The sequence below is a fragment of the Bufo gargarizans genome, chromosome 9 (genome assembly GCF_014858855.1).
Source record: "Bufo gargarizans isolate SCDJY-AF-19 chromosome 9, ASM1485885v1, whole genome shotgun sequence".
Lineage (NCBI taxonomy): Eukaryota > Metazoa > Chordata > Amphibia > Anura > Bufonidae > Bufo > Bufo gargarizans.
The window spans coordinates 191,694,679-191,708,049 of record NC_058088.1 but is presented as its reverse complement, the minus strand read 5'-3'; the positions used below and the strand labels follow the sequence as shown (position 1 = coordinate 191,708,049).

Genomic DNA, 13,371 nt, shown 5'->3' with positions numbered 1-13,371 from the left:
GGCTTCTGTTTTTCCCTTGTCTCCCAGTGGGTAGGTAGTGGCCAGGTCTAACCAGGTTCAAGGTACTGCCCGACCCACCCAGGTGTCCGTCCTCCTTATGAAGGTGTATGTAATTGCCTGCTTTGCTTAGGATTCCATGTTGCCTGAACCGCTCAGGATTCAGTGTATCGCCCGAATTACGCGGGTTCCATGCATCAGCCTGTAACGCTCGGGGGTTTGTTCAGCAGCGTCCGGCTGGTTCCTGGTTACCCGATTTGTGTCCAGATTCCTGTTTTCCGCAGGTTTGTTGCATGCGGCGCAACTTCGGGCTCTTATTCTGGCTGTCCAGGGTCACCCAGCAGTTGGCCATGGCGCCCAGGCTGCATCCTGGTTCTCCGTCGCCTCTTTCCAGTGCCACCAGATCACACCTCTCTCCAGGTCTCGTGCCAACGCAAGCTTATTTTTCATGTGAACAGGGCCTTAGGCCACCGGAATTTCGATCCATCCTCAATTGTGTCGCATGGCTCCTCCATGCTCGGTCACTCCGCGGTGCCGGGTTTCACGTAAATTCCAGCCAAGTGGCGGCGTGATGCTTCTCCGCAGCTCAGAGCCTTCCTTCGTTCATCACGAGCCTCCATTCCTAGGTCTTCAGTATCGCCGGAGAGTTGGCAGCGCAGTCCGTTGATTCGGTTAGGTTGCGATCCTTTCTATACCATGTTCGTTCCTGTTTCCTTCTGATTCTCAGGTTTCATGTATTTCCCGGATTAGCCCAAAATTCACGTATTTACCCATTCACCTAGGTCTAATTCCCCGGAGTCGCGCAGGTTTTACGTGTTTCCTGGGTCGCTCGGGTTCATGCATTTCCCTGAATCGCTCGGGTTCATGTATTCACCTGAATCAATCGGGTTTATGTTTCCAGAATCACCCGGGTTCATGTTTCTGGATCGCTCAGGTTTATGTATGTGCCCGAGTCACTCAGGTTTTACGTATTTCCCTGAATCGCTCAGGTCAGGTATTTCCCTGAATCGCTCAGATTTTGTATTTCCTGTCTTCAGGTTGCCGGTATTTCCAGGCGGTATGTTTTTCCTGATTCACCCAGGTTACGTATTTCCCTGAATCACTCAGGTTTTGTATTTTCCTGTCTCTTTCAGGTTGGCGGTATTTCCAGGTTGTGTGTATTTTCTTGATTCACTCAGGTTACGTATTCCCTGAATCGCTCAGGTCTTTTTTCCCACAGGTTGTTCGCATTTGCCTGATTCGCTCAGCTCTTTTTCCCACAGGTTGTTCGCATTTGCCTGAATTGCTCAGGTCTTTTGTCCCACAGGTTGTACGCAGTTGCCTGAAACGCTCGGGGTTTTCCAGCAGTATCCAATGGTTCCTGTTTACCCGGTTCGGGTTCCGCATGTTTGAATCCCTGATTGCATTGGATCCGGGTTCATCACGGGGGTTTGGACATGGTCATCCATTATCTCGACAATTGTTGTTACATCAGGTATTGTACTCTGCTCCCACTCAAGCGGCATTCTCCTGTTCATTGCTACGTCATGGTTTTGCTCAATCTCACCTGGGCAGTCTGCACCCTGATTCCTGATCGTCAAGGGACCTCAGGGCGTCCTCTCGGGCTGGGCTAGTTGCCCCAGCTCTTCGCCAGGCTAAGATCCAGGCTGCCGTTCATCTGCGGCTACTTCCAGGGTCCTAGTCCAAGTCCAAGTGGGAGCTCCAGTCCCTGTTAGGGTTCCTGTTAGGGTTCCTCAACTGTGCATTTACGATCATGCCCAGGGCAGGTCTTTCACTTCCCTGCTCCTCAGTCTCCAAAAAAAAACAAAAAAAACACCCATCCTCGGGGGGAGGTGGACGAGGTTACGTTTCATGGCTTTATAGCCCATTGCCACACTCACCGCCACCTGTCATTTAACACCATCAAGCTGTATTTGGCTAGCATTCAACACCATCGGATGCTCAGCGACCCCTCTGCCAAATCCATTTTTTGTATAAGGCCATCAAAGCCACCCTCAGGGTTAGCGCAGCGGTCCAGGTGCGTAGGCAACCAGTGTCAGGCGAGCTTTTCCGCAGATTGTCCGTAGCCCTAGATTGTCTCCCTTTTGGGCACTCAGCAAGCATCATCACCAAAGCAGCCATGTACCTAGGGTTCTATGGGTGTTTAGACCCGGGGAGTTCACCTACGGCACGGTCAACCGAGCGACCCTGCTCAGGCGACATCTCGCCTGGCATACGGTCCACTTTATACTGTCCATCCCAGCCACCAAGTCCAATCAGGCTGGTCCTCCCACCGAGGTAGAGTTCTGCCCTACGGCCAACTGTTGGTGTTCCGCCAAGGCACTCCAAGAGCTTCTGGCCTCACTCCAGTCTCCCGCGTTAGACGACCCGTTGCTCCCGATCAACGGTAGGCCCCCCTTCTTCGGCCCAGTTTGTCTCCAATATCCGCACCCTGGCGGCAGGGGTGGGGTTCAACCCTAGCACGGTACCCAGGCACTCCTCTCACGTAGGGTCCCGCTTCCGCAGCATCCAGTCATCGGGTACCAGCACACGTCATCCGCAAGGTGGGTCGTTAGCGGTTGTCCTGCTACCCCAGGTATATTCCCAATCCGCGAGTTGAGATTGTCAGAGCCTTTCGTTCTTTGGGCTTTATGGGTTCCATGATGCTCCAAGAATACATTGCACCCTACTCCGGGCCGGTTCTCTTTGCCCACTTATCTAGGCCTTACCTCGTCACTGGCACCGGGCACACTCCAGCCAGTTGGTTCAGGGCAGTACATAGGCATGCCTACTCTGTTCCTCGATTAGCTCCTACCACAATTACAGACATAGTTAATGCAAACAATGTTTACATTTTTCATCTTACTCTTCCCACTTTTCAACAACCTCCTGAAATACCCCCACATCCATTCACCCAGCAAGGACCTATTCATCTCTCCCTCCATCTTACCTACTCGTCTGACGCTTGACAACATAAAACACTTCCTCCCCAAACACACACAGATACCTCCTGTTCTCTCTTATTCTCACCTACTAACACTTTCTCTGCTTCTCCTTATTGCTGGTGATATCTCTCCAAATCCAAGCCCCCCTCAGCAAATCCCCACTATCATCTCCATGTCCCACTACAAATCTCCTTCTACAAATTTCTGCAACCCCTTAAAGGGCTTCTGTCACCCCCCAAAAGCCATTTTTCGGCTAATTAAAGAGGACCTTTCATTAGTATACAAACTAAAAACTAACTCCATCAGTGGGCAGAGCGGCGCCCAGGGGTCCCCCTGCACTTACTAGTATGCCAGGGCGCCGCTCCAGGCTATGAGCTGTGCGCTGCGATTGGCCAGTGCTGCAGCAAGGGACACGCCTCCTACAAAAAATCAGTCCAGTACAACAGACGGAGCTGAGACACCGGAGCCTATACCGGGCGAACGGAGCGGCGCCCAGGCATACTAGTAAGTGCAGGGGGACCCTTGGGCGCCGCTCTGCCCACTGATGGAGTTAGTTTTTAGTTTGTATACTAGTGAAAGGTCCTCTTTAAAATCCTTATAGTGCGATTATTCAATATACATTTTTCTGTGGTTTAGTTTCTTTAAAAACTGCACTTTTATAATATGTTAATTACCTGGCTACCAGCAAGTAGGGCGGTTACTTGCTGGTAGCCGCTGCATCCTTCTTTCAAAAAAACGCCCCCTCCTCCTGTTGATTGACAGGGCCAGTGAGCGTTCTCCTCCTTCAGCTGGCCCTGTCTGCGTTCCAAATACCACTTTAACACCTGGCTACTACATCCCCACTATCATCATGGATGACTTCAACATCCCTATTGACACCTGCCACTCGGCCGCCTCTAAACTCCTATCACTCTCTTCCTCCTTCGGCCTATCACAGTGGTCTTCAGCTCCCACCCACCGAGATGGTCACACTCTGGATCTTTATCCGCCTCTGCTCCCTATCTTACCTTTCTAATTCGCCTCTCCCCCTATCCGACCACAACCTACTCACCTTCTCTTCACTGGTCTCTTCTGCTGCTCTCTCAATCCACACACCAGCACACACCTTTCTGAATCTCTTCTCCCACTCTCTACCATCTGTTCCCTCCAAGACCTAGATGCTGCTACCACCCTATATAACACCACAATAAGTACAGCTCTGGACACTGTTGCCCCCCTCACACACAACAAAACCCCAAAAATTAACAGACAACCCTGGCACACCAACCTGACCAAAAAACTCAGACAAGCTTCCAGGGCTGCTGAGCGGCGATGGACGAAATCCCATTCTTAAGATCATTTCACCGCATGCAAGCAATCCCTCCTCATATTCAAATCCTCACTCGCTGATGCAAAACAGGCGACTTCTCATCCCTCATATCTTCCTTGTCACACAGTCCTAAACAACTTTTTAACACTTTTAACTCCCTTCTCCGTCCCCCAGCACCCCCACCCTTTCCTCTCTTCCCAGCTGAGGACTTTGCCAAATATTTCAAACAAAAGATAGTCAACATCAGAGAAAGCTTCACTACACAGTCCCCACAAACCCTCTACACTACTGCTCGGTCGTCTTCTCCCAAAATCCGCTTCTCCACCATTACAGAAGAAAAACTACTCTACTCTCCAGATCTCATCTGACCACCTGTGCACTTGCCTCAATCCCATCCCACCTCATCCCTAACCTCACCACAGTGTTTATCCCAGCCCTAACTCATCTCTTCAACCTATCACTAACCTCTGGTGTCTTCCCCTCTGCTTTTAAACATGCAACCATTTCACCCATCCTCAAAAAGCCTTCACTTGACCCATCTTCTTTGTCCAGTTATCACCCCATATCACTTCTTCCATTTCCCTCAAAGCTACAAAACATATCCATTCTGAACTATCTCACCTCTCCTCCTGCTCCCTCTTTGACCGCCTACAATCTGGCTTCCGACCCCACCACTCGACTGAGACTGCCCTTACCAAAGTCACCAATGACCTACTAACAGCCAAAACCAAGAAACAATACTCTGTCCCCCTTCTCCTTGACCTGTCCTCTGCCTTCGACACTGTCGACTACTCCCTTCTGTTGCAAACTCTCTCATCTCTTGGCATCACTGACCTGGCCCTCTTCTGGATCACATCATACCCCACAGACCGGACGTTTAGCGTCTTCCACTCTCACATCACCTCCTTGTCTCATTCCCTCTCTGTTGGTGTCCCGCAAGGCTCTGTCCTAGGACCCCTGCTCTTCTCTATATACACCTTTGGCCTGGGACAGCTGATAGAGTCCCATGGCTTTCAGTATCACTCTTATGCTGACGACACACAAATCTACCTCTCTGGTCCAGACATCACCACCTTACTATCAAGAATCCCACAATGTCTATCTTCTATATAATCCTTCTTCGCCTTTCGCTTTCTAAAACTTAACATGGCTAAAACAGAATTCATCATCTTTCCCCCATCTTGCTCAACCCCCCCCTTCAACAGACCTATCTATCACGATCAATGGATGCACACTCTCCCTGGTCAACCAAGTCCGCTGCCTTGGAGTGACCTTGGATTCTGCCCTTTCCTTCCGGCCGCACATCCAAGCCCCACCTGCCGCCTCCAACTCAAAAACATCTCACGCATCTGCGCCTTCCTTAACTTTGAATCTGCAAAAATGCTTGTACATGCCCTCATCATCTCCCGCCTAGACTATTGCAACACTATCCTCTGTTGCCTTCCATCTAGCACTCTTGCACCCCTCCAATCTATCCTCAACTCTGCTGTCCGACTAATCCATCTCTCACCCTATTACTCATCTGCCTCTCCCCTCTGCCAATCCCTTCACTGGCTCCCCATTGCCCAGCAAATTCACTTCAAAGTACTAACAAATACATACAAGGCTATCCATAACCTTTCCCCTCCCTACATCTCTGAGCTACTTTCCCGATACATCCCCACACGCTCTCTCCGATCCTCACAAGACCTCCTTCTCTCCTCTCCTCTTATCGCCTCTTCCCACAATTGCCTCCAAGATTTCTCCCGTGCATCCCCCACACTCTGGAACTCGCTACCCCAACATATCAGACTCTCACCGTCAGTAGAATCCTTCAAAAGAAACCTAAAAAACCCCACCTCTTCAGACAAGCCTACAACCAGTGACCCTGCTGCCTCTATACCGCCATGACCAGCTTCACCCGCACCTACTGTGCCCTTCTCCTATACCATGTAAATTGTAAGCCCTCCCGGGCAGGGCCCTCTCTCCTTCTGTACCAGTTTGTAACTTGTCTTCTTTATGATTAGTGCAATTGTCTGTATTATGTATGTGCACCGCTTATCATATGTACAGCGCCAGGGAATGAATGGCGCTTTAATAATAAATAATAATACAAAATGGATTCCGTTATTTTCCGTTATAACCATGTTAGTTACGGAAATCCATATCAGAATACATAATGCTGATGTGAACCCACCCTTAAAAAAAAAGCCATCAGATGGAAAGATAAAATCTTATGGCTCTTGAGATGTGGAAAAGAAAAGGCTCAAAATGGACCGGTCACTAAGGGTTGTGGTAATTCGCTCTGGTAGGCAGGTTAGCGGACGCAATATAGAGGCAATGGACCAGGTTTTAATCTTCACACGCATAATATAACAGAACAGTCCCTTTTCAGGCTTGGTGCTTGTTCACACATAGAAAAAAACAAAATAACATTCGCCTGGTATCCTGGGTGTGAGTTTACACCCGGGTGAATGCTCAGCCTCAGAAAGTCCACTTGCAGGCTGTAAGGCGGCCTGCTCGCCTAACACACAGCCTTCAGACCTCAGCACAGAGAGCTCCCAAAACCACAGCGTCTCCACAGCTTCACTGTGAAGTGGAGGATAATCCACACAGCTGAGACTGCTGGCTGGGTTTTTATCCCATCCAAAACCCGGCCTGGAGCGTGGGGAGAAGCAACCCATCATGCACTTTGGCTGCTCCCAGTAAGAGCCGGCCCGGATTGGCTCTACACTTAAAATTACCGGCTCTTACCTTACCTGCTGACACTTAAAATTACCGGCTCTTACCTCACCGCCAGAAATCTCGGTGACACATACCTTCTGTTAATGACGGACCCTTGCGCCTTCCTACATAAACCCCCCCCCCCTTTTGTTTAACCCTGAGTGAGTGAACACTTGCCAGACAGTGGACCCGGGACAGGGCATCCGCGTTTCCCTGTAACCTGCCTGCCCTATGTTTCACAAAAAAACTAAAATTTTGTAAAGACAATAACCACCTGGTGACCCGAGCATTCCTCTCTTTGGCTTGGCTCATCCACTTGAGAGGGAAGTGGTCAGTTACCAGACGGAACTTTCTCCCCAACAAATAATAGCGGAGAGACTCGAGTGCCCACTTGATAGCCAGGCACTCTCTCTCCACTATACTGTACCTAGTCTCGGCTGGGGAGAGCTTATGGCTGAGGCAAACAATGGGATGCTCCTCCCCGTTGACTTCCTGAGACAGTACAGCACCAATGCCTACTTCGGAGGCATCGGTTTGTACTATAAACTCCCTTTTGAAGTTCGGCGCCACCAAAACCGGGGACCCACACAGGGCCGACTTCAAAGCGGAAAAAGCCTCTTCCGCCTGGTCATTCCAGCGGACCACCAGGGACTTTCATCCCTTCAAGAGTCCTGTCAATGAAGCTGCTAAAGTGGCAAAATGGGGAATGAACCTCATATAATAGCCCACAATTCCCAGGAATGACTTTACTTGCCGAGAGGTGACAGGTCGGGGCCAATTCCTTATCGCCTCTATTTTGTTTACTTGGGGTTTAAAGACTCCGCGCCCAATGACATACCCCAGGTATTTGGTCTCCTCTAACCCAATCGCACATTTTTTGGGGTTAGCTTTTAGACCAGCCTTTCGAAGGGAGTCCACTATGGCCTGTACTTTGGGCAGGTGACTTTCCCAGTCGGTACTGTGAATGACAATATCGTCCAGGTAAGACGAGACGTATCGCCGATGTGGACGAAGCACCATGTCCCGTCCGGCTTGGGTATCAATACTATAGGACTGGCCCACTCACTTTTAGACTCCTCGATGATGTCTAGCCGCAGAATTAGCTGCACCTCCTCCGATATGGTTTGTCGCCGAGCCTCGGGTACCTGGTATGGCTTTAACTGGACTTTTGCCTGAGGCTCAGTGACAATCTCAAGCTGGATTATGGATGTGCGTCCAGGGAGGTCCGAGAACACATCCGTGTTCCGACTACCAAACTCCCTGGTCTCCTGAGCCTGTTTAGAGGAGAGGCTGTCAGCAATTTTTACCGTGGCAACCGCCAACCTTGTATCAGACATAGGAGCCGGAACCTCTTCCCCTAGAAAACCCGGCCGCTGGCTGTCTTCTGTACAGGTCTCCCTATCTTTCCAAGGTTTAAGTAAATTCACATGGTAAACCTGCTCCGGCTTCCACCGCCCTGGCTGGTGTACCTTGTAATTTACCTCTCCAACTTTCTCGAATACCTCGTAGGGCCCCTGCCATCTAGCCAGGAACATACTGTGCATGGTCGGTACCAGAACCAAAACCCGGTCACCAGGGTTAAAGTTCCGGACCTGAGCCTGCCTATTATAGATCAGACTCTGGGCTCGCTGAGCGGCCTCCATATGCTCCCTGACAAGAGGTAAAACCAGGGCCGGCGCCACCACCCGGCAAACCTGGGCAAGTGCCGGGGCCCCCTGCTCCTGGGGGGGGGGGGGGGGGGGGGCACTGTGTCCTGCCTGTTTTGAATTCTAGGGCAGCTTACCCCAGTAAGGCAGACAATTTTCGCCATGTGCACTGCTGGGGTAAGCGGCCCCAGGACTCAGAACAGGGTAGATGGAGTTGTTTTGGTAGATGATCGATCCTATGCTAGAATGTAGTTGTTAGAAGGAGGTCCGTGACATCACTGGTCACATGCTCCTTCATGGTCACATGACAGACCCTGACGGCAGCAGCAGCTTGTGGGAGGAGGAAGGGCTGTGTGCCTGCAAGATGCTATAGAGTGAGGTAGGATGTGCTGCTGGAGAACATAGAACTTGTGAGGAGAAGCATATGGAGCTCATATATGAGGGGGCAGGGGGAGCACTCGGGGGCAGCTGGTTTCAAGTGGAGTGGAATCTGGTGCAATTAAGGGGGTTTATCATACAGATCCAGGTGTATTCTGAGGGCCATGATGTGTGTCTGTCTGTCCCTGTGTGTGTCTGTCTGTCCCTGTGTGTGTGTGTCAGTCTGTCTGTCCCTGTGTGTGTGTGTCAGTCTGTCTGTCCCTGTGTGTGTGTGTCAGTCTGTCTGTCCCTGTGTGTGTGTCAGTCTGTCTGTCCCTGTGTGTGTGCCAGTCTGTCTGTCCCTGTGTGTGTGCCCCTTTCTGTGTCTATGGCCTCATGCACACCGGCCGTGTGCATCACGGATGCTGACCTATTCACTTGAATGGGTCCGCAATCGCTCAATGGGAAGCACTACGGAGTGCTTCCATGGTGTTTCCGTCCATGCCTCCGCACCGCAAAAAAATAGAACATGTTCTATTTTTTTGTGCAGACGGATCATGGACCCATTCAGGTTGAATGGGTCTCAATCTGTCCCGGCCGCCGCACGGACGTTGCCAGTGCATTGGGGACCACGAATTGTGGTCCCCAATGCACGGAACGGATGCATAATGGCAGTGTGCATAAGAACTGAGGCATTGCTTAGACTCCATACCACAGTCTAGCCAGTGCCTAATGGGTTATGGTTTAGACCACCTTCTGGTACATGTTGATAATTCCCTTTTAAACCTCAGTCCATGTCCACTCAGTGCTGGGTATCAGTGGGAGTCATATTATAAGGTAACGAAAGGTTGGAGCATAACTAAAGGTGGAATTCCCTTTTAATGTCCCCTAAAGGTGGCCACACATTAGATAGAAGTTGGTTGATGATTGCACAGGTGTCTGTCCCCGTGTGTGTGTCTGTCTGTCCCCGTGTGTGTGCGTCTGTCTGTCCCTGTGTGTGTGTGTGTCTCTGTCCCTGTGTGTGTGTGTCTCTGTCCCTGTGTGTGTGTCTCTGTCCCTGTGTGTGTGTGTCTCTGTCCCTGTGTGTGTGTGTCTCTGTCCCCGTGTGTGTGTCTCTGTCCCTGTGTGTGTGTCTCTCTGTCCCCGTGTGTGTGCGTCTGTCTGTCCGTCCCCGTGTGTGTGCGTCTGTCTGTCCCCGTGTGTGTGTGTGTGTCTGTCTGTCCCTGTGTGTGTGTCTGTCTGTCCCTGTGTGTGTGTCTGTCTGTCCCTGTGTGTGTGTCTGTCTGTCCCTGTGTGTGCGTGTGTGTGTCTGTCCCCGTGCGTGTGTGTGTCTGTCCCCGTGCGTGTGTGTGTGTCTGTCCCCGTGCGTGTGTGCATGTCTGTCCCCGTGCCTGTCTGTCCCCGTGCGTGTCTGTCCCCGTGCGTGTCTGTCCCCGTGCGTGTCTGTCCCCGTGCGTGTCTGTCCCCGTGCGTGTCTGTCCCCGTGCGTGTCTGTCCCCGTGCGTTTCTGTCCCCGTGCGTGTGTGTGTGTCTGTCCCCGTGCGTGTGTGTGTCTGTCCCCGTGCGTGTGTGTGTGTCTGTCCCCGTGCGTGTGTGTGTGTGTCTGTCCCCGTGCGTGTGTGTGTGTCTGTCCCCGTGCGTGTGCGTGTGTCTGTCCCCGTGCGTGTGTGTGTGTCTGTCCCCGTGCGTGTGTGTGTGTCTGTCCCCGTGCGTGTGTGTGTCTGTCCCCGTGCGTGTGTGTGTCTGTCCCCGTGCGTGTGTGTGTCTGTCCCCGTGCGTTTGTGTCTGTCCCCATGCGTGTGTGTGTCTGTCCCCGTGCGTGTGTGTGTCTGTCCCCGTGCGTGTGTGTGTGTCTGTGTCTGAAGATGGAAGAGGAGGCAGCACCGCCAGCATGGAGTCTGTGGTAGAGGCACAGGGAGGTACACTAAGGATGCAGGTAACACTACTACATGATCTACACTAGTGTTATCTGTGGTTTTACATAGGACTGCAGGTAACACTACTACATTTTCTGTACTCAGATAGCCATGACTGTGTTATCTATGCTATTACATAGGACTGCAGGTGATATCTACTGTATTATCTGTACTCAGAGAGTTATCCCTGTGTAAGGGGGCCCACTGAGACTTCATCGCCCAAGGGCCCACATGATCCTGGAGCCGGCTCTGGGTAAAACAGTCTCTATCCGCTGTTGCATCTTGACAACATATTTTACACTTTTATGCGGAGTAGGTTGCTGTTCCCATGCCTCTTTGGCCACGTCCAACAGACCACGAGGATGTCTGCCATAAAGCAATACGAAGGGCAAGAACCCAGTAGAGGCCTGGGGCACCTCTCGCACTGCGAACATGAGATAGGGCAGCAGAAGGTCTCAATCCTTCCCATCTTTAGACACCACCCTTTTTAACATAGTTTTTAGAGTTTTGTTAAACCTTTCTACCAGACCGTCCGTTTGCGGATGATACACAGACATTCATAACTGTCTGATATGCAGCAACTTACAGAGTTCCCTTATGACTTTGGACATAAAAGGAGTCCCCTGGTCAGTCAGAACCTCTTTATGTAGCCCCAGTCGGGAGAACATCTCCATTAGCGCCTTAGCTATTACCTTCGCCAATGTATGTCGCAGTGGAACCGCCTCCGGGTACCGAGTGGCATAGTCCAGGACGACCAAGAAGTGTTGGTGTCCTCTAGCAGACTTCGGTACTGGGCCTACGAGGTCCATAGCGATTCGCTCAAACGCCACCTCAATGATTGGGAGAGGTACCAAGGGACTGCGAAAAAGGTGTTGGGGGCTAGTTGCCTGGCAGGTCGGGCAGGATTTACAGAATTCTTCCACCTCCCTAAACACACTGGGCCAGTAAAACTGTTGTAGTATCCGGTCCTTTGTCTTCTGCATTCCCAGATGACCCCCGAGAACATGTTGGTGGGCTAACTCTAACACGAAGTTTGCGATAAGCCTGGGGTACAACATCTCCTGATGAACCACAAAACGGGGGAACACTGACTCTGCCCCTGGTTGTTGTGGTTCACCATCTACTATTGATACATTTTCCCAGGCTCAGGATAGGGTTGGGTCCCGGTGTTGGGCGGTACCAAAATTATCCCCGGAGACATTGAGGTCTGCCAACTCCGGACCAGGCGGCAAGTCCTCCACGTCTCCCACCATCACACTTAGCGGGGGTTTCTCCCTCTCTTCCACCAAAGTGGCAGTCACCCTACCGCTGGCCCTTCTGACTGGTTCCCATGGTTCTGAGCCAGGCCACTCTGCTAGGGTCACATCTTTCTCCTGGGTATCAGTACCTTTCGTATCCGGCCATAGTGCCGGGAAACCGGGGAAGTCTCTCCCAATTATTAGTTCATAGTGCAACTTTGTGGCAACGGCCACCTCATGAGTCCACGTGTTAGCCACTGCGGAAAGTCACACCAGGCGATGGGCTAGTCCTTTAAGTCTCCATGGATGCACAATACGCCTACTTTCTGGCCAGTATACTCGGCGGGCCGCACCAGGGCAGCTCTAACTGCCGCTGACACTTAAAATTACCGGCTCTTACCTCACCGAGGTCAGGAATCTCGGTGACACATACCCTCCGTCAATAACGGATCCTTGCACCTTCCTACAGGGTTCAAAAAGTGGGGCATTTTTTTTTTTTTTAAAGGACAATTAATGACAGATTCTGTGGAGGACACTGTTATGGGGGACAATATTCCCAGAGTAAAAAAAAAACTATGATAAATAAGAATAATCCAAATACAAATCCATTTTATGAATATAAATATTGTTATAAAACCATATGGAAGTAATAGACACATTTACAGTAAAAAATAAAAGATATTCTAGGAAGATACAGTAAGTGATAAAAATTACAGATTTTTCGAATTTCTTTTCATTTTGTAACTGAACGTATCCAGCTCTCGTAAACTTATTATAATACTTACGTTTCTTCATGATGACGGCAGCTCTTCTGTACGGATGTGTCCGCTGTAGTAACCGGCTCTTGGAGCTTTCAGATCTGTTTAGGTTTGTTCTGGGAGCAAAAAAAAAAAACAGGAGGCGTTTCGAAAAAAGTGGAGACGTTGCATCTGCCCGTAACTTCTTACCTTTAATGATCCCCTCCTGATTTTGGCTTCCAACCCCATCTCAAGAAACCTGAACGTCTGGCTCATCAGATGAGAATTAGGGTGTGGTGACATTTAGCTTTTCCAAAGCATGAGAAGCTCCTGGTTTTCAACCTGTAAAACGCCACGTGCAGGGCAGTAAGTGTTAATTTGCTGGTTCTGGCCTAATTAATTCAGCCTATGCTTCCAGTATGTGTTGTGTGTGCCAAGGACAAACGTCAACCATCTCCAAGGTCTTCCCAATCTCTGGGACCTGTTTTATGCTAAATGTAATTTGCACTTTAATGCCTAAATCTACAAGTGGGGGCTATCCTGG

General features: G+C 50.6%; 1 protein-coding gene across 2 annotated transcripts in view; it reads right to left on the bottom strand.

The window, feature by feature from the left end:
• Nucleotides 1–13,037, bottom strand: part of LOC122946643 (histo-blood group ABO system transferase-like) — a 34,994-nt gene extending 21,957 nt beyond the window's left edge. For both annotated transcript variants that reach the window (XM_044306393.1, XM_044306394.1), the window contains exon 1: nt 12,876–13,037. In XM_044306393.1, coding sequence (XP_044162328.1) covers nt 12,876–12,885 — 10 coding nt within the window. In that variant the 5' untranslated portion in view covers nt 12,886–13,037. The remainder of the gene's footprint in view (nt 1–12,875) is intronic.
• Nucleotides 13,038–13,371: the final 334 nt, after the last annotated feature.